We start from the raw sequence: 21675 nt of genomic DNA, 5'->3' as shown, positions 1-21675 counted from the left end.
TGTAGTCCTTTGGGCATTTCTGGATTACAACCCTGACTATTGACCATGTTGGCTGGGGCTGATGGGAGCTGGAGCCCAACAATATCTTGAGAGCCACAGGTTAGCCCCCTCCCCAATCTACAACAGGCTTGGGGAACTTCCACCAGGTTTTATGTGGCCCTGTGGGCTTCCTCCTGGCCATCAGCTGCTCAGCAGAGAAGGAAAAAGGCATGGATGCTGAGCAAAGTATGCAACTGTAGCTCCTTCCTCCGCAAAGTTCAGCCACCAGTAGCAAGTGGCAAGGTGGCACAGCAGCACACAGCTTACCTCTGTTGTTTTTTTTATAATATTTTTATTGAACAATTTTTTATATAACAGAAACAAAACATACATGAACAAACATTCAACAATAATAAAACATAAAACAAGTACCATTTCATAACCCAATTTCTAAACCTTACTTCCTCGACCTCCTCTTACTTCCCGTTTCTGTATTCCAAATTCTTACAGTTATTCAGCGAAATCTTGCCTTATTTTATTATAAATTTATGCTAATCACCCTTATTCTCTTTGTCATAACCATTACTGATAGTAACCATTTGTTTTAATCCAACATCATTCTAACTGTCTCCAATTTTATAATATTTCTTTAAGTAGTCCTTGAACTTTTTCCATTCTTCTTCCGCCGCTTCTCTTCCCTGGTCTCGGATTCTGCTCGTCATCTCTGCCAAGTTCATATAGTCCATCACCTTCATCTGCCATTCTTCCAGTGTGGGTAGATCCTGTGTCTTCCAGTACTTTGCAATAAGTATTCTAGCTGCTGTTGTAGCATACATGAAAAAAGTTGTATCTGTCTTTAACACCCCCTGGTCGACAATACCCAAGAGAAAGGCCTCTGGTTTCTTGGGGAAAGTATATTTAAATACCTTTTTCAGTTCGTTATAAATCATTTCCCAGAATGCCTTAATCTTCGGGCACGTCCACCAGAGGTGAAAGAATGTACCTTCCTTTTCTTTACATTTCCAACATTTATTATCAGGCAAGTGATAGATCTTTGCAAGCTTGACTGGGGTTATGTACCACCTATAAATCATTTTCATTATATTTTCTCTTAAGGCGTTACACGCCGTAAACTTCAACCCGGTGGTCCACAACTTTTCCCAATCAGCAAACATGATGTTATGACCAATGTCCTGAGCCCATTTAATCATACTTGATTTTACCATTTCATCTTGTGTATTCCATTTCAGCAGCAGATCATACATTTTTGACAAATTCTTAGTACTGGATTCTAACAAGTACTGGATTCTAACAGTACTGGATTCTTACCTCTGGTTGCTTGTGTCACTGCTGCGTACCAGGGGGTAGAGCAGGAGAGGCCAGGTGGCATCAAGGCCAGTATGGAGATGGGTGCTCCTGCTGATGTGTTTTGCACCTTGCTGACCCAGTTAGCTCAGCTTCATTTTGCAAAAGAATAATTGATTGAAATGGACTGCCAAAGCCACAGAGCTACTCAGAAGCTTGGGGAGTCCCTGATCTACCCTGAAAAGGCTTATTAATGCTATGATTTGACTTGGAAATGACTTTCCCCAGTTCAATTCGTAATTGGGGGGGGGGGCAATTCACACCCTTACTGGTTATATAGAATCATAGAATTTGTAGAGTTAGAAGGGACCACAAGGGTCATCTAGTTCAATTTCCCTTCCATGCAGGAATATTTTGCCCAACGTGGGACTCAAACCCTACTGTGGTTTACTCAGAAGTACACCCTACTGTGTTCAATGGGACTTGATATCTAGTAACTGCAAATTCCTGTGCACTCTAGGATATGAAGTGAATTAGCTTGAATGACCCCTGTCCTTGGTGCTGAAAAGCAGGAGTCTGGCTGCAATGAAACAGGCGATTGAGACTGAGATGAAATGAGCAAATGTTGGGATCATGGGGCTTGGCTTTACATTTCTGGCAAACTGGTATATGGCTTACCAGTTGTCTGGATTGATGGATGGATGGATGGATGGATGGATGGATGGATGGATGGATGGATCGATCCATCCATCCATCCATCCATCCATCCATCCATCCATCCATCCAATAAACTACCTGCTGCAGGTAAATTTCTATATGTCTGTTGGCAGATAAGTGGTCATTATGGTAATTTTAAAGCTTGCCACAAAGGTCCTGCCTGGAAATATCTTATGCAGTCGTTTCCTGGAAATAGGAATATATTCCTTATTAGCAACTGATACATCATGCAAAGGCTGCTCCTGCCCAAGTTTCCATGGATACAGAAATCATCCCTTGAATAATAATAATAATAAAGTGTGGCATTATGCCCTTAAGTAATACATCTTGCCTTTAAAAACACCTGCTTAAAAAAAAAATATCTGGTCAGGAAATTTGAGAATATTTAACTGGTTAGGATATACATGGTTGCTTGTATATGAATACCAATTCTATGTTCTTCTTAGATCATCCATCTGGCTTAGTATTTCCAGGATTCAACAATGACTGACAGAAGCTCTTCAGAGTCTGGGCAGGGAGAATTTCCTAGCTCTCTCTGGAGGTTCCAGGGATCAAATTGGGAACCTTCTGCAAGCCAAGCAGCTGCTCTCCCATGGAGCCACAGTCTTTCCTATATACATGTCTGTGTCAAATTCACTTCATTAAAAAAATTTGTACACTACTCGAATGTAAAAACACACACCCTCAAAGCAGCTCACAAAAAGATAAAGCAAGAAAACCAAGGAAAAAAATTACAGCAATAGTTTAAAACATGCAGTAAGCTAAATACTAAAACAGGTTAAAACTCACACCAACCTTCTAAACCAGGGGTCAGCAACCTTTTTCAGCTGTGGGCCGGTCTACTGTCCCTCAGACCATGTGGTAGGTGGGACTATATTTTTTGGGGGGAAATATGAATGAATTCCTATGCCCCACAAATAACCCAGAGATGCATTTTAAATAAAAGGACACATTCTACTCATGTAAAAACACGCTGATTCCCGGACTGTCCACAGGCCAGATTGAGAAGGTGATTGGGCCGCATCCAGCCCCTGGACCTTAGGTTGCCTACTCCTGTTCTAAGCCTCTGGGCAGGCTTGTCTGAACAAGGATATTTTTAGCAGCTGCCCAAAAGAGTACAGTGAAGGCTCTTGTTTTATATCAGTAGGCAGGGAGTTCTGACATGTAGGTGCTGCCACATTAAGAGATCAGGTTGTTACAAATGTGGAACAGGTATTTTGTGCCTCCTGCAGTAGTGCCAGCTCCACTGACCAAAGCAGTTGGGTGGGCACATATTGGGTAAGGCGATATTGCAGGTAAACTGGTCCCAAGATGTTAAGGACATTATAAACTAGTACTATACCTTGAACTTGTCCTGATAGCAAAACAGCAGGAAGTGCAGATCTCTGAACACAGGTGTTGTATGTTGACAAGACCTCACTCTGGTCAGCAATACTACTTGGTTCAAAATTTTGGTCTGCAGAGTTATCATGCAATGTTTGATGCGCCCTCAGGGGGTGAAATTCAAAGCTGATTCCTATCACAGTTTCTGCTGCGGCACTCTCTTCTCTTGGGACTCTACCACAACTACACACATGCCAAGAACTGCAGGTTTATAAGTGTCTCCACACTGGTATCTCTTTACAACTTAAGGTGTCAAAGAGAAATCGTCTGGTTTAGCTTTCTGCCTGGCACATTCCCTTTCCATCTGTAGGATGATTTTTTTGATGTGGGGGTGGTTTCAAACAAGCAAATCATAACAGATGCGAATTCTTACCTTACGTAGTTTATAATATTGTATGTTGTGGTGATGCTGATTAACTCTGATGCATTCCAAGGCCCAAATTCTCTTTATTCAGTGCATTGCATGAATGCTTTGCAGATGAAAAGGCTTACTCAAACATCTGTGAACAACAGCTTCAAAAATTAAACTCCATCAGGAAGAGCCAAGTTTATGGTACATTGACCTTAACAGAACACTGTGACTTTTTAAAACAGAAGAGCAGCTGTAGTGTCTTTACCTTCAAATGCAAAACATCTGAGAGCGAGTTATATGCAAATGTAAAGTTAAATTTCTTTTTCATTAATTTAGCTACAGGAAAGGTGGAGTCAATGTATCACAATTAAATGGCTTGTTGAGTAATTGGCCAGCAGAATCTGTGGAAGTGAGCAGTCTGGATATGATGATGGCGATGATTTATTGCAACTTTATAAATGAGAGTGTCTTGATCAAAGGCCACCCAGTGCTAGATCAAAGGCCACTGGGGGCCACTCTCATGTATCATGGAGAGGGAAACCCACGTTTGCCACTAAACAGATGCTCAGCAGGGAGGTGAAGCCAATCACAGCTCCCTGGGGAGTTTGTGGTAATGATGCATCTGTTTGTCACAGCCCCACTTTACAAAAATGCAAGGCATGAGTAGCACTTCATGGATTCATTGCTAAGCCAGGATTTGAATGCAAGTGTCTGAGAAGCATGGGGCATCACATAGCACCAACGACTGGCAGTGAAGGAAAGATAGAAGTTCCCCATTTGGGCATTATGTGGAAGACGCAAACAGGAACATCCAAATAGCTCCTGCATTCACTCTCAGCCCGTCAACATGCTGGAGATGAGCTCATAAGACCCTGAAATGTGGACAGGTCTCCAGTATGCAGAACAGAACAGTTTGTTTCCTTTTTTATTATTCAGTTGCAGCTGAAATGGTTTCTTTCCCATTCAAACAGGACTCTGCAACATTCAATACTAACCTAATGCACTGCCAGTAATTAAAGTGTCCTTTGTTCCTGACCCTGACCTGGACTTTGCTGTTTTCTCTTTGGGTAGACACACACGGCTTAATTAAATGAACACCACAGAGCTGTTATGGTGAGGGGGGAGATCCTTTGTTTGGCTTCATGCTTCTTTATCAACTGCTCGGGCATCCAGCCCAGTCAGAGGCCCTTTTCTCTTCTGCTTATTAACCTGTGTTTTTTGCCTTGCAATTATTTAAAAGTTCCTTCTTCTGCTGCAGAGCCCTGCCTGCCATCCATCTTTGCATCAAAAGTGGCACACGGCACAATTAGACAGAACTAGGGTTCCTGTGCAAAAGAGCTGCAAAAGTGCTGTCCATCAGCACCCGTCGATTTGCAGATATGCTTACAAGGCTGCTTCCTTCCTTCCTTCCTTTTAGATCAGTGGAAGACAGTAGGTAGCAAATTCCTCGTTCTTACAAGTACAGAACGGGTATTATTTGGCGCCTGTAGCAGTGCTAGTTCATCCTTGGTACGGCCTTGCTGTCCCAAAGTGGAGGCAATGTTATTCACAGCTTGTCAAATTTATCTCCGCCTTAATGAAGAAAGCCTCACAACCACCGACAATGGCTGGTGTTATTTGTTCTGTTCTGGCAATGTGCCTGTTTGCCACATCGTTGTAGCTGACACAGCCAGCCATGTAGCATCTGAAGCTTATCGTAAGGTATCAATTATTTCAGTGCAAATGTCTTCTCTCCATTCCTCGCTGTTCAGTGGTTCAGTCTTCCCGTTGGTAAGAAAAGTGCTCAGTAGTAAATGGGCAGTAAGGAACTCTGAGGTACGTGGGCTGGGAGAATTCAATGGCAGAGCTTGTCTCTGGAACAAGTTGTTAGATCCTCTCCATCCTGAACAGACTTCAGAAATTGCTAAATAGGCTAGAGCCTTACAGATCATGCTCAAGAACCAAAGGCACCAGCCGAATTAGCATTGTTCTCTCACCAAGGTGACAACTGCATGACACAAATGTTTCCCCTATTCTTGGCAAATGCATGATATTTTGATCAACTGTTCTGGGTGCTGGGGGGGGGAGGAAAGTGCATGTCGCTGCCCCCAGCTCCCTGTCTTCCTCTTCCTAACCCTAAAGTATGAATGGAGTGGTGAACCTGTGGCTCTCCAGATGTTGTTGGACTACAGCTCCCATCATCCCTGACTATCAGCTGTGTTGACTGGGGCTGATGGGAGTTGCAGTCCAGAAATGTCTGAAGAGTCACAGAGTCCCCATCTCTGCTCTAGGCTAGCATACCCTCCAAGTGTCCCTGTTTTCTGGGGACAGATCTGTAGAATTGTGAAAGCCATCCCGGCTTCTGATTTGATTCTGGAATGCCCCTATGTTCCCTTCCACTGCCACAGTGGCTGCTGCAAAGGAGCATCCTGTGGCCTCTCCTCCCTTGGGCAGCTTGTAGTGGCTTCTGGAGACCAGGCAAGGAGGAGGAGAGGCTTCTGCCACCAAGGCCCAACCCTGTGCGACACGCCGGCTCTGAGGGGCGGGCAGAGGGAAGGATAAAATAAAATAAAATTGGAATTAAGAGGCTTTCTCAGGACGGTGGAGGGTGTGTGTGCTGTGGTCTGTTGGTGATAGGAAATGCTCTGCTGGGGAGGGGTGTGACAAAAAATAAGGGGTTGAGGAGGGTCAGTGGGGGGAGTGCAAAATGTCCCTTTTTTCATCTGAGGAATGTTGAGGGTATGGTGACTAAATGGGTCCTCTTGGGTCTGATCCAGCAGCCTCTTCTGCTGTTACCAGGCCTCCCCATTACTGCCTGGTGGTGCTGCCTCCAAAGCCTTCTTCCCTGGGGTCACACAGTAAGCCCACCTGCCTCCCGGAACCACTGGGGCATTTTTGTTTTTCTTCTTGTGCAGACAAGCCTGTCTTTCTTGCAGCGCTTAGCTGTGCCTTCCCATAGCTGCAAATTCCCTCTTGCCTGGCAGAGGCTGGCTTTTGTTTCACACTCCATTATTCCGCAAGAGCTTCTGGGCTTGGGTGTGTGTGTGTGTGTGTGTGTGTGTGTGAAGCCAACATTTCCCCAGAAAGTTATTTTGAAAGCAGAGGAAGCTTCCTTTTGTCTTTCACCCAGATTTAGGTCTCAATGCCCCACCCCAATATATAAAATCCAGCTTTGGTTTGTTCCCATTGCCATAAGAGCCATACGTCCCTCTGGTGGTTTCACCAAGCCTCTTAAGTAGGAGGAGAACAATGCAAACTGTGCCATGAACACCCCTTTCCAAGGGGGGGGGAAGGTTCAAGATTTATTTGTCAGGGCGGAGGCCCCATCACTGACCTCCTTTCACTCCCATTCCCACAGCGGTTCAGATGCTCTTGGAAACTGGAAGCAACGAACCAGTGCTTTGCCAATTAGGACATTTCTGTGCAAGCTCAAATTCCCTGGAAATGTCTCTAAACGCACAAGTCCTGTACCCCTGAGAGCTCAGAGAAGGAGCAGGAGGCTGCTGTGATTTATTTGTTTTTTGGCAGATCTTTTTAACTCATTCCAGAAACACCTGGGGTTTGGCAATGGGATTTTTAAAAACGTGGTTCTGATATAACACCCAGTGGTGGATGGAATGGGCTTGTTTGAACACCACACCACCCGGCACTGGAGACTTATCCCTGCCAAGTATTTCTGGAAAAAAGGTCTCTTGTTCAAAAGTGTTGTATGTTTAGGAGAAGGGCATCCCAATGAGAACAGAGCTTCTTGGGGGTTATTTAAGAAGAGGAAGCTGCAACAAAATGTTGCAGTGTGGGGGTGTTCCTGGTCAGTGCTCTGCTTCAAGATACTCCATTTCATTCTGCCTCCTCTTAACCCTTCCTCCCATGACTTGGTACTCTGTGGCCACTGTTGTTCAGCACTCAAGTAGAGGGATTTATTGTGTTTTTATCCTTCTGTTTCTCATAGAAGCTCAGGGAATGCAGAATCACCCCCTCCCATTATGTCCTCACAACAGCCCTGCAAAGGAGGTTAGGCTGAGAGAGTTAGGCTGGCCTCAGGTCTCCCAGAGAACTTTATGGCTGGGTGTGAATATGGCCCCCTCATTAGTCTACTCTAATTGCTATGCCAGAAGTTAGTGATATTGATCTTTAGTGGCCAAGAATCATAGAACTGTAGAGTTTGAAGGGACCCTGAGTCTCATCTAGTCCAACAATAAAGGAATATGCAGCTAACCCTATATGGGGATTGAACCTGCAACCTCAGAATGCAAGCTAGGAGACTCCTGGGTTCAAATTTTACTTACTCAGTGGCTTAAGGGAAACCACCAACTCTCAGCACATCACACAATATGGGGGTAATAATACTGGTCTTACTTGAGACATAATGGCTCAGTGCGTCTGGCTGTTAACCAGAAGGTTGGTGGTTCGAGCCCACCCCGGGGTGGCTGCATTGCAGGGTCTTGGACTAGACGACCCTCTGGGTCCCTTCAGAGCCAGTGTGGTGTAGTGGTTAAGAGCAGTGGACTCATAATCTGGTGAACCGGGTTCGATTCCCCGCTCCTCCACATGCAGCTGCTGGGTGACCTTGGGCCAGTCACACTTCTCTGAAGTCTCTCAGCCCCACTCACCTCACAGAGTGTTTGTTGTGGGGGAGGAAGGGAAAGGAGAATGTTAGCCACTGTGAGACTCCTTAGGGTAGTGATAAGGCAGGATATCAAATCCAAACTCCTCCTCCTCCTCTTCTTCTAATGTTTCACCAGAATCTCCTTTCTTGCTACCGGAATCCATTGTTCCGGGTCCTATGCTCTGGAGCAGGAGAAAACAAGCTTGCACCGTCTTCCATGTGATAGCCCTTCAGTTATTTGAAGATGGCTGTCCTATCATCTCTCAGTCTTCTCTGGATTAAGCACACCCAACTACCTCAAGCGTTCTTCATAATGCTTGGGTCTCCAGGTCCTTGATCATCTTGGTCACCTTCCCCTGCACACCTTTCAGCTTGTCAATAACCATCTTAAGCTGTGGCCACACTGATTCATACTGGTCATAATTCCTGTTACCCTTTAAACTCCCCCTTTCTCTCTCTCTCTCTCTCTCACACACACACACACACACACACACACACTTCCCATATGCTCCTTTAAATGTGTGTAAGCCAGAGTGTAGAATTCAGCACCAACCTCCCTCCCTCATGCCATCCTGGGCACACTTACCAGCAGATAAGCCTTTGTGAACTCCACAGGGCTTACTTCTGAATAAAAATTCCCTGGCCTGCGTGCCCTGTATGGTCACAGTTTTTTTCTGTTGCACAGAGGAATAGGTTTCAAGAAGGAAGAGAATAGCAGATCACTAGAGAATAGATTTTGCAAGACACCTCTCTGACCATAAATGTATTCCTCACCCTGTGAATCCCATTTGTATGACTATGTGTAACATTACTTTTGCTTGGATTTCAAAGAGCTGGACAGCAGAAGACCATTAACAATATGAAGAGGGGGCAACCACAGAGGAAGAATGGGAAAGAAAAGCCTGAACAAACAAGTTGCAATCTGGGCAATTGCAGGATTTGATTCTTTCCCTTCTGGACAAGTGAAAACAAGCTTGGCAGCAGTTTTCGGAGAGGAAATATTGAGGCTAACCATGTTTGGCAGGTCACTGTTTGGCGCTCCTTGGATTGGTGTGAGAAAGTTCTAAATGAAGTGAAATCGCATTAATACATTGTGACATTTAAAGGAAAAAAGGGGGTTAAAGTACTCAGATGGTGTCAACAGTGTCTTGCTTGGACTGTTAATGTCACCTGGCTCAGGGATGATACAGCTGTCCAATGGAAGATGGAGCAAGCTTGTTTTCTGCTGCTCCAGATGGGAGGACCCGAACCAAGGACTTCAAATGACAAGAAAGGAGATTCCAACTCAATATTAGGAAGAACTTTCTGATAGCAAGAGCTGTTCAACGGTGAAAGGACTCTCTCGGAAGGTAGCCACCAAGAGTGAAGCCATGGTGCTGAGTAGCCATCAATATTCCTCTCCTCCATGAAATCGTCCAATCCTCTTTTATAAACCATTCAAGTTGATAGCCATCACAGTTTAATTATGTACCTCATGAATCAGTTCAAAAGGAAAGTCACGCATTGGCTGTCTCTAGAAGGCATCTCTACCCCCCGCACACTCCATTCCTCTCTTTTTATTCAGCAAATTAGTGTCTACAATCCACCAAATTAATGAAGGAGAAGATTTGCAGTTACATTCCATTCCCCAAAGAGGGTGTCCCCCCCACAATACATGCCCTCCCTCTGCCAGAAGGGAGGCATTCAAAGCACACACTTGTGAAACGTCACTATTAGTTAAGGTCATCACAATCATAATACTTCTCATCTAGAACATTTGTTGGTGTCCATGGATCTCAAAGTGGTGAGTAAGTCCCTGTAGTAATTGCATTTTGCAGGAAAGAGGGGAGAAGCCCAAACAGATGTTCAGGCCCGTCTGAGTTCAGTCACACAACTGGAAATGAGAGCATGGTCCTCTAGTCTTAAGTCCACCTTCCCAGCTCTCCTTGGGCCCCTTCCCTGGTAGATGCACCTGAATTTTCAATAGTTCGACCCAAATCTGTGTTATAAGGACATGCTGTCCTTCGGCTCCCCTGCCATTCCGTTGGCTCCATTCAACTCAGCCGGCTCCTGGCCTTCCTCTTTGCTCCCATCCTTCTCCTGGACGACCCCCTCTTCCTCCCCCTCTTCCTCTTTCGACTTCTCCGACTCCTCTCCCCCCAAGAGGTTGGCACTGGACAGGTGGCTCAGCAGGTGCCCCTCGCGGAACGACTCTGCCAGCTCTTTGGCACAGCACTCTGGCGTGTTGGTTTCGTAGGTGCTGTGGAAGGAGTTGTAGTCAACCTCGTAAAAGTCCTTCTCCAGGGTCAGAACGGGAGTGAAGCGGTGGCCCCACAGCACTTCCTTGTCCATGTAGGAGCTCCGAGCCTGGCAAGTCATTCCTGGAGGAAGGGGAGAGACGAGAGACGAGAGAGAGACAGAGAGAGAGAGAGAGAGAGAGAGAGAGAGAGAGAGAGAGATGGGGATTCGGTGAAGGAACAAGAAGGGATTTAATGTTAAGCCGCCTTAGATGCTCACACTTCCCTCCTTTTCTAAACTTCCCTCCCATTCTAAAAAAGTTTAAAAGCAGTTCATGGTCGTTCCATACCTGATTGCTTCAGGACATGGAAAAAGGATTTGCTTAACAAGCCTTATTAGTAGTAGTAGTATTTTATATTTTTAAAGGTTCCCAATGTTTCAACAAAAAGCACAAGCATCAATGAACTGACCATGCCTCTTGGCAAGCAAAAGCAGGACATTTGATTGCAGAAGAAGATCGTTTTAATAGCATATGATGATTTGGACACAACAAAGGACTTAAATGGCCAAGGCTCCTCCTGCAGCTTTGCTGCAAAACCTCAGGATCTCTCCCTTGGTTTCTCTCTACTAAGTGCGCTAGCTGTTTTCTCACTGGACAAACACATATATTTTCTGTGACTACTTCATGAGGGTTGGGGTCCCTATCGTTCTCTTTGGTGAGGTAACAGCTTCAGGCGGCAGATATGTTGGGTGGCAGTCACATGGATGCCATGTGGCCTGCCTTAGACACCCTAAGCTTGCCACCTGTCCTCAGGAGGTCATAGGACATTATCTCATCACCAACATAGAAGCAAGATTAATCCGTGTTTAGGGAAGTTTTTAATGACTGGTGTTTTAACATACAGTACTTTAAATTTTTTGTTGGAAGCTGCCCAGAGTGGCTGGGGAAACCCAGCCAGATGGGCAGGGTATAAATAGCAAAGTATTATTATTATTATTATTATTATTATTATTATTATTATTATTATACCAGGTTGGTTGGCTTCTCTACATGGAATGACAGGGAGCACCCCCTTGGCTTGCCTCAAACAGCACCATGGATTGGGGTAGCCTTGGTCAGGGGCAGAGTGAAGGGATTGCAGCCAAAGCACAGTGCAGAGCTGTTTAAAAGCCCTTTTGCAAAGAGCCCAATGTTGCTCACAGAGGCTGCCTGACTCTCTTTCTCTCCACCCTGTGCCCTCACTACCTGACTGCCCCGGATTGCTCCAGGGCCCCCAATCCAACCCAACCCAGAGCGATCCAGGATTGCCTCAACCTGACTCAGCCAAAGCCCCAATTGGCCCAATTCAGATTCAGGATTGGGTCGTATATATTATTTATCTTACTTATTTCATAACATTTATCCACTGCTTGATTGTAAAAAAAACAAAAACACAACATCCCCCCCCAAAGTGGTTTACAAAAAAGGATGGAACAATAAAATTACCAATAAGAAAGATTAACGATAACTTAAAACTTTCACAAAGTTCAAATAACAATAGACCAAAAATATAGGTCAAAACTCGCATTGGATTTTGAACATTATTTAAGCAAATAAAAAGGTTTTTAGCAGGTGCTGAAAAGAGCACCATGATTTCAAGTGGCAGGGAGTTCCAAAGTGTAGCTGCCGGCATACTGAAATATTGAGTTCTTACATGATCTCTGGAGCGGAGGTTCTGTGGCACCTGTAACAGTGCCATTTCCTCCAATCAAAGTGGTTGAGTGGGCATATATGGGGTAAGGTGATCTCACGGGCAGGTAAACCAGTGTGTGCAGGCTCACTCTGAAGAAAAAGTCGGGTAGCAATGTAATAAGCATATATTCAGCAAATGAAGCCACTTCTAGAGAACATGCTGGGGAAGAGAGAAAAGGAAGGATGCGGCTCCCTGTCTGATGCGGAGCTGGACCGCTTTTCTGCAGGCTGGCAGAGGAGGCTTCTGTTACAGCAGACTTCTGGGCACGAACAGTGTTAGTCACGGCATTCTGGCTCTCAGCAAGCTCAGGAACCAGGAAGTGCAGAGGCTGCTTTGAAAAAAAGAATGTACTAGAGGAGGGAAGGAAGCCCAGGATGTTCTGAAGCAGGCGAGTGGGCCCTGCTCAGGAAGCAGGAGGTTGGGCTGGTATTCGAGGTTCTTCTCCTAATAAGTAGGTCACGGAAGCATCCGCATTCTGGCACAACCAGGGTGATGATGGCATAAATGGTATGAGGTTTTTGGTGCCTGCTAAAAACATCCTTATTTAGCCAAGCCTAGACAGGAAGTTGAGGGAATTCTAAGCTGTTTTAGTATTTTAACTTTTGCAGGGTTTAACATACTGCTGTAATTTCTTCTTGATTTCCTTGTGTTATCTTTTTGTAGGAGGGGAGAGTGTTGCCTCCAAGTGTCCCTATACAGTGGTACCTCGGGTACCACTGCAACTCCATACCTTTCAACATTTCTGCGATGAAAATAGGGAGGTCCTAAGGAAAACCGGGACATTCTGGGATCAAATCAGAAACTGGGATGGCTTCTGTAAATCCAGGACTGTCCCTGGAATACAGTGGTACCTCGGGTTAAGTACTTAATTCGTTCTGGAGGTCCGTTCTTTACCTGAAACTGTTCTTAACCTGAAGCACCACTTTAGCTAATGGGGCCTCCTGCTGCCGCCGCACCACCGGAGCACAATTTCTGTTCTCATCCTGAAGCAAAGTTCTTAACCCGAGGTACTATATCTGGGTTAGCAGAGTCTGTAACCTGAAGTATGTAAGCAGGTATGTAACCTGAAGCGTATGTAACCCGAGGTACCACTGTATATGACCCTGGGCTAAGGAGATAAGTAACTACACACCTGAAGAATACAAATAAAAATTCAAGGAGAGAAAGTGATGTTGGTGGGAATATATGCCCCCAATGAGAAAAAAGCAGGTTTTTTCAAAAAAATGGAAACAGAATTACTTAAATACTCGGACCAAACGATGATTTTAATGGGAGACTTAAATGGAGTTCCATCATTAGAAAAAGACAGATCAGCTTAAAAAAAGGTACGAAAGAAGGCAGATTAGCAAAGACTTTCTTTGAATTGGCTCAAACTTTAAATTTGATAGATATATGGAGAGTAAGACATTTGTTTGATAAGCAGTTCACTTATTTTTCTTATGTTAATAACAGCAGTTCAAGAATCGACTCTTTATAGTTTTCCAAAGAGTTGGAACCTCAAGTAAAAAAAAATAGAAATTAATCCCAGGACATTTCGGATCACAATTCTTTGATAATGGAAATACAAAAGGAAAGTCACACCATGTTTTATTATGATTTTTTGTATGTTGGAAGCCGTTCAGAGTGTCTGGGGCAACCCAGTCAGATGGGTGGGGTATTATTATTATTATTATTATTATTATTATTATTATTATTATAAAATAGGACATCCCTATTTTCATCAGATAAATGTTGGAAGGTATGGTGTTGCTCTTGCACTCTGATCCTGCTTGTGGGCTTCCCACAGGAACCCGGGTGGCCACTGGGAGAACAAGATGCTGCAAAACATGGGCCCCTTTGGGCCTCATCCAGATGTCTCGACTTACGCCCATATATTCATATCTCAGTGCTAGAGCATCTGCTTTGGTATCCACCATGTCACACGTTCCATGTCTCTGATACACAAAAAATGAGTATGCTCGGCTGACGAAGCCCGGCAGGGCGAAACAAGGTATTATTCCGGGAATCCTTGTCACGTTTAAGTTTTTTCGTCTGACACTGGCATACAACAACTATATCTTGCAAAGGCACATGTTAAGATCTTTCGTATCCTTCGTCTGATACCTGCATACAGCAGCTGCATACAACAACCAACATCTGCAAAGGCAGATGTGGAACATTACAAAGAAAAGTTCATCTTTTGCAAGTACTGCTCCTTAAAGTTGTTATGTTTGACACTGGTATTTGCTAAGACATACGTGGAACATGAAAAGCTTTTATTTGGACAGTATGTTTTAGAAAACTGATTCATTTGTACATACGTGGAACACAAAAGCTTCTATTTGGACATTACGTATATAAGAACTGATCTATTTATATTTCCTGTTCTGAATGTTGGTCATTAATTGCTTCTACTCAATTAGATAATGTGAAAAGAGTTATGTTTATATGATGTATAAATAATTTATATAGTTAAACACAGCCAGTTATGTTGTGGGTATATTTATATTTGCATGCAGAAGGTCACAAGTTCAATCCCCGTCGTCTCCAGGTAGAGCTGGGAGAAAGTTCCTTTTCTAACACTCTGGAGTGCCACTGCCAGTCTTCTTCTCTGCCTGGCACCAGATCTCTTAGTGTTGACCCAGGTCATCGAGCCTGAGCTTCTGCAGCTGCCGCCCGCCGGACATGCATTGCTATTGGCAACAGCAGCAACAGCAGAAGAGGCCCCGTGGGCAGCAGCTGAGGAAGCCCAAGGAGAAGGAGGTTGTTGCATTTCTTCTGTATTTGTGCTGCTCTTGCTGACTACCTCAAATATCACCTGTTGGGAGGATGGGGCACAGGTTCAACTTAATAACTAATAAGTTAAAGTACACCTCTGCTGTTGGTATTTATATTAGAGCAGGGCCCTCCTTGTGCAGCAGATGTGTTTGTGTGTTTTAATGAACTGAACAGGCTGAACAGAGTAAAAGATTATGAGTCATTGGGCGGTGGAGGGGGAGAGTGTGTGTATCAACATAATAGTGTTTAGCTTAATTTTTTTTTAGTTGCTTGTTTGCTAATAGTGTTTTAGAGACCGTAATTGTTTTGTTATTATTTTTTAAAAATAGATTTTATTGAAATCTGAGAAAGAATACAAAGATTACTATCAAATATATTTTTGTCAAGGCTAAAAAAACTAACCTAAATAAAAAACAGTGAAGAAGAGAAGGCAAAGAAGAAGAAAAAGAAGAATGGATAAAGGATAAAGGATAAAAGAATAAAAAGAGAACTTCTGATTCTTCATCTGTCAGCTAAAAATAGAAAATTGTTCAGCACATCCCCTCCAAGGTAACACCCAACAAAGCGACTTTCTATAAACCAATATTACCTTCAATCCTGAAATCCAAATACCGTAAGTTCCTTTTCTTTTTCATGCAAAAAGTCTATAAGAGGTTTTCAATCTTTAGTAAATATTGACAATGACTATTCTCTGATCAAACATGCCAACTTCGCCATCTCGGCTAAATCCAGCTAAATTTTAACAACCATTATTCCCCCATTGTTGGTATCACTGTTTTTTATGGGATTCATTCGAAGGCAAAACGGAATAGAAATACAATAGATCAAATCAATCAAGAAGGACCAATGCTCTGACCCAGCATTAGGCAGCTCCTTATTTCTGTGCCCCTCCACCTGTCACCCGAGGCAGTGGCCTCACTCTGCCTAATGGTAGGGCTGGCCTGTTGACACCATACCTACATGCCTGGGCCTTTCTATTCCACGGTAGGCAGTGAAAGGCTATAGCTCAGTGGCAGAGCATCTCCTTTGCGCACAGAAGGTCCCAGTTTCAACCCCTGGCATGTCCAGGTGGGTCTGGGACTAGACTTCCTGCCTGAGACCCTAGAGAGCCACTGACAGGTGAGTATGGGCGACACTGAGCTCAAGGGCATAACTGGATATAAGGCAGCTTTCTAGTTGCTGTACCTGTGGTCTTGGTGTGGCTGCTTGACCCTGAGATAAAATCATGGAGGAGAAAAGCAAAAGAGACTTCCCAAGTTCTTCAGCACCCTCAGGCATTCCTGCCTGCCTTCCAGCCAGTTCTTGGAACAGCTCTTGCCCCAAAGGGAGATACTTATTCTGATTTGGAATTCCACAGCCAAATCAGTGTCCGTAAGCCTTCATTCACGATGGGAACAATGGAGAGCTTTCACTGCCCTGAACGCTGCCTTTCTGCCAAAGCCTGCTTCCTTGTAACCCCAGGGGGACACCCGGAGCCAGCACAATTGAAGCAGTTGTAATTGCTCCATAATGTCATTCAGATATTCCTTTTTAGCACATGTGCATCAGAGTTAATCGCACAGGGACGTGGCGCCTGGCAACCCCGACGTCCCTCCAAAAGCAGCACAGACGTGTCCTTGCCTGCTCCAGATTTCATTAAGGCCCCGGCTTTGGAAGCTGCCGACTCTCTCCAGCCTGAGCTCCTCAAAGCATTTCTTATTTTCCCAGTTAATTGTTTTCCCAAACAAAACGGAGGCAGAGAGAGGCGGTGCTAAAAGAGAAGTGCTGGGCTTCACTGAGGACAGACGGGAACAGTCACTTTGCCTTTTGCCTGCAGTGCAACCACCGTATTTGGGACTTTTCTCCCCACCCCTTTTTTCAAAACCCACACAGCAGTGGACTGGAGAGGTCTGATGTGCAGTTTCCATCTGCAGGAACGCTCTGGGAGCAATGCAGAGAGACACATGTATGTGCTATGCTGACATGACACCAAAAGTTTAAAACCACACGGAGTGAAAGATTCATGGGTCAAATATATGAAAAGTCTGTGCAGATGATAACTTGATCATCATCACCCTTGATTCATCACCCAAGATCAGAGTAAGCTTCATGGCCAGTGGTGTAGCACGGGGGTGCACAGGGGCAGTTGCCCCAAGCACAAAATTGTTAGAGGCACAAAACGTCAACACACAGTGCAGCCTAAATAGAACTGCACACTTCCATTGCTGGGCTCCTTTGAAAACAGCTTCTCCATGCGAACCAGGAAGTGACCTTTCCAGACAATGGGACGACTCTTCTGGGTGATGCGGATGCCATTAGGCAGTGGAAAGTGCATGTGTACTCCATCCATTTCCCTCCCACCCACTGCCCCCCTCTGCACAGCCCAGAGTCCTGGCAACCCTCGCTACGCCACTGTCCATAGCTAAGTGTGAATTTGAATCCAGCTCTCTCTGGTCCTAGTTTTCAGCCTGAGGTCCTCATCCCCCTCTGTGCAACCTTCTGCCAGTAGTGGGTGGAGTCAGAAGCAAAAGTGTGAGGGGCAATGGATGCCCATTTTACCTTTGCACATTATCCTAATTTCTATGCACCTTCTTCCTCCCCTCTTTATGATGAGAGTTCAAGGACAAATTTTGGATGCAAATTGAGAGGTGTGGCCTGGGAAGAGTTCCGAAGGAAAGGTAGACCTGGAAGATGGCATGTGTCCCCTAGGCTTGAAGGCCACCACCCCACGCCTAGTCCAGGTTCTCACAGTAGCCACTCAAATGCGTGTGGTAAACTCTCGAGCAGGACCCGAGCACAAGAGCCCTTTCCCCTCCTGTGGCTTCCAGCAACTGGTATTCAGAAGCATTATGTGCATAGCCTCCTCTTCCTTGAATTTCTCCAATCCTCTTCTACAGCCATCCAAGTTGATAGCCACCACTGCCTCTTGTGGAGCAAATTCCTGTGGTTGCATCCTGTACTGTGGATCCTGCATTGGGTTAAGTTGAGGTCCGATCTCCTTTCCAACCATTTGGTTCCATGATTCTATTAACTCTAAGTTCTGTCTACTCACACGCTGAGTGCAATTATTTTTTTTAAGTGTGCTGAAAAGTTATCTAGTCCTTCAAATAGGAATCCATTTCCCCTCATAGAGGGTACGTGGATGATCAAAGAGACTTGTCTCTGATGGGATGGCGCTGTGGACACTGCTATCCTGTCCGAGTGGAAGAGTCATAAATATTCTAACTATCGCTCCTCTAATTAGGCAGTGTGTGTCCTTCATTAGCATCAAAGTCTCTGAAATATAATTTTGCACGGTTGTAAAAATTAGTACCCCATTTACACTAATTAATCTAACTAAAACCTCAGCCTCTGAAAAAGTCAATATTGTTCAACTTCTTGCATCAAAAGGGTGTTAGAAAGCAGGAGCTTTTGGGGACTCCGTTACCAATTAAATCTGTGCAACTGTCTGTACTCGGCTCATTTTGATTTCCATGATAGAAGAGAGAGGCTCCCCATTCTGTGGAATGTTCCATAAAGGAAAAATAGAGTTGTATAATGCACTGATATTGAGAGGAACCTGGAGTCTGGTGTCCAGTTCCGAGCACCACAATTTAAGGAGGATATTGACAAGCTGGAAGGTGTGCAGAGGAGGGCAACCAGGATGATCCAGGGTCTGGAAACCAAGCCTTATGAGGAATGGTTGAGGGAAGATGGAGCAGGCTTGTTTTCTCCTGTTCCAGAGGGGAAACCCAAACCAATGAATTCAGTTGACAAGGCAGGGGATTCCAGCTCAGAGTTAGGATGAACTTTCTGACAGTAAGATCTGCTTGACGCTGGGACAGATTCCCTTGGAAGATGGTGGACTCTCCTTCACTGGAGGTTTTTAAGCAGAGGTTGGATGGCCATCTGTTAGGGATTCTTTAGCTGTGTAGTCCTGCCTTGTGGGGGGTTGGACTAGATGACTCTTGGGGTCCCTTCCGACTCTACAATTCTATCTTTCTATTATTTATGTTCCTAAATAAATGAAAGAATTATGAGACCAAAAGGGCACCTACTGGTTTAGAATTACACGACAAACTTTTTAGCTGCAGGTCCTTGCCCCACGTGCAGATTCGAAACCAGGTTGAGACACCACATAACCCAGAGTTTATTACACCTGTCCAGATCATATCCTACATCACGACCAGATGCCTTGATTTCCTGACATAATCCCCCTTATCAGGAACTTGTTGCACTATGAGCAAAATGCTCCCTGCTTCCCCCGCCTCTTTTTCTAAAAGGATGTAATCAATGGAGCAATTAAGAACCTGAACTTATGCCTGCCTCATCTGTCCCCCAGGTAACTCCAGATCAATATACAAACAGCCTTCCTGGCATTTCTTAAAATAGATTGGTATGGCCATTGACCTTCCTGCCAGCCTCCTTCTCAACACACACACACGTTCACATTTATATAGCACTTTAGAGTTTTGAATGCATTTCACCTTCATTATCTCAGTAATCCTTCTGGCAACCCTTCAAAGTAGGTCAGCATAATTAGCCGTGCATTGCAGCTGAGGGAGGGGCCGAGGCAGAGAGAATGTAGCTTGCCTAAAGGCCAGCGAGGGAGTTCATGGCAGGGCACAGAGCTCTGCCTGATCAGGCCAAAGGACCATCTAGTCCAGCTTTCTGTCTTCTGAGTAGGGAAGTCATTGGCTGCAACCCCAAGGCTTTGCTAATACAGTGATAAGCAAACGGTCATCACTGAGCACAGAAACAAATAAGCTTGCCTCTCTCCTCCCCTCAAGAGTTCCAAATTGGCTTGCATTCGTATCCCATTTGCACTGATTAATCTGACTGAGATCTCAGACTCTGAAAAAGTCAATATTGTTCCTCTGTTTTTCACTTCAAACAGATGTTGGGAAGTAATTGGTGCTCAGCTTCCAATTAATTCTGCACATCTCACATGGACAAGTCCTTATCTACAGCAACACATCTTGAGATCTACTTGTAGGCCCTGATTTACCTTCTGCTCTTTGAGTCTTAGAGCAAGAAAGGGAAGCTCAGGCCTGGAGGTCAAATGTGGCCCTACAGGCTTTGAAATATGGACCTCAGAACACTCCTTAGGCTACACCCATTTTTCCAGGCCACGCCTCACAGGTGTGCTGTGTGGGAAACGAAAGGAACAACTGACAAGGGGCTGAAAATGGTTCTACGTCTCCCACTGCCTTAGAGTCTCAGGTCCTAAACCAAATCCAGGAGTGGACCTGGAGGTTCCCATGACTACACACCTGGTCACACCCATACCTGCACACAATCAAGGTATCAAGTCCATCCACCTGAAGTGTCCCCACCCCACCCTAGCTGAATCCTATTTTTCTGGGTTGCACAGTGGCACCGATGAAATGATGGCAGTGGGAGGATCTGGTGAGATCTTACAGAGCTCACGTGAGATCTTGCGGAGTACCCAAGATCTTGCAAAATTTCAGTGAGGTCTGGCAAGATTTCATGCAGCGCACAAGATCACACCAGAAGCCACTGCTGCTACCACCACTTCTCTACCGGTGGCAGAGGGTTCCACTGCCTGAGGCAACTGCCTCAGCCCGCCTCATGGGCAGGCCGGCTCTGCACACAAGAAATGAAATGAGTTACTAAACATGCAAGAATTTTCCCAAGAAACTTCTGGAAAACTGTTTGTAGCAGGGCTCATGAGGTGGAGCAAGAAACATCATGGATCCACTCCTCTGTCCCCGCCAATTAAAACGTCCAGCTAATTTTGGCAACTGGGAATATTTTCATCTGAAAGGAAAGGCTCCATCACCCAGTTCTGAGCATGGTGTCATCAGGTTCATCTGATGAATGTTGACCAATGCCGTTGCAAAAAGATATCACCCTGTAAGGTAGTCTGCAATTAATTAAGATCTCATTGCATTTCTGCTTGATAAATTTTTGCAATAAGAGTATTTCCAGGCAGTGAACATTTCTGCACTTCAAGCCTATATTTCATGTCCTTCAGTTGTGAATTTTGTCAGCATCACTAAAAATAACGGCTGGCTAATTGTCAACAAGACCCTGGATTGGGTGGGAGTTTTGGCAGGAAGGCAGTATCTGCCAGAAAGTCTGAGACGATGTGCAGACTGTTTCATCATATGGAATGATGACTTAAGGGTGACAAAATGGTACTTTCTAATGTTCTCTAATTGAATCAGCCAAGTCATTCATCAAGTAACTGGAACAAAGCAGAACATCTTCAGAGCAGAGGCAGCCCCACTTGCTTTTTCAGACTTTATGTTTCCCAAATAGCCTCAGTCTCTCACTACGAATGCAAGACGAGCCTGCTGGATTAGGCCAATGGCCAGCCAGATGCCTGTGGGAAACTTGCAAGCAGGGTTTGAGAACAAGAGCCCTCTCCTCTCCTGTGGTTCCAGCAATTGGTATTCAGAAGCACTGATGCCTCCGACTGTAGAGGCAGAACATATCCATTGTGGCTAGTTGCCATCAATAGTCCTATCCTCCATGAATTTGCCCAATCCTCTTTTAAAGTCATCTACGTCAGTGGCCCTCACTGCCTCTTGTGGGAGGGAGTTCCATATGTTAACTATGCACTGTATGAAGTACTATCTTTTATCTGTCCTGAATAAGTAAGAGCTGTTTGACAGTGGAGTGGACTCCCTCAGAAGGCAGCTGACTCTTCTTCAGTGGAGGTT

The 21675-nt window shown here is 44.9% G+C and overlaps 1 protein-coding gene across 1 annotated transcript in view; it reads right to left on the bottom strand.

The window, feature by feature from the left end:
• Positions 1 to 9763: 9763 nt before the first annotated feature.
• KCNJ5 (potassium inwardly rectifying channel subfamily J member 5) overlaps positions 9764 to 21675 on the bottom strand; it is a 34692-nt gene continuing 22780 nt past the window's right edge. The window contains exon 4 of the mRNA XM_053366956.1: positions 9764 to 10681. Coding sequence (XP_053222931.1) covers positions 10305 to 10681 — 377 coding nt within the window. The 3' untranslated portion in view covers positions 9764 to 10304. The remainder of the gene's footprint in view (positions 10682 to 21675) is intronic.

This window comes from Podarcis raffonei, chromosome 15, assembly GCF_027172205.1.
Source record: "Podarcis raffonei isolate rPodRaf1 chromosome 15, rPodRaf1.pri, whole genome shotgun sequence".
Taxonomy (NCBI): domain Eukaryota; kingdom Metazoa; phylum Chordata; class Lepidosauria; order Squamata; family Lacertidae; genus Podarcis; species Podarcis raffonei.
The sequence above is the reverse complement of the archived record's forward strand: the minus strand, read 5'-3'. Positions and strand labels throughout refer to the sequence as shown.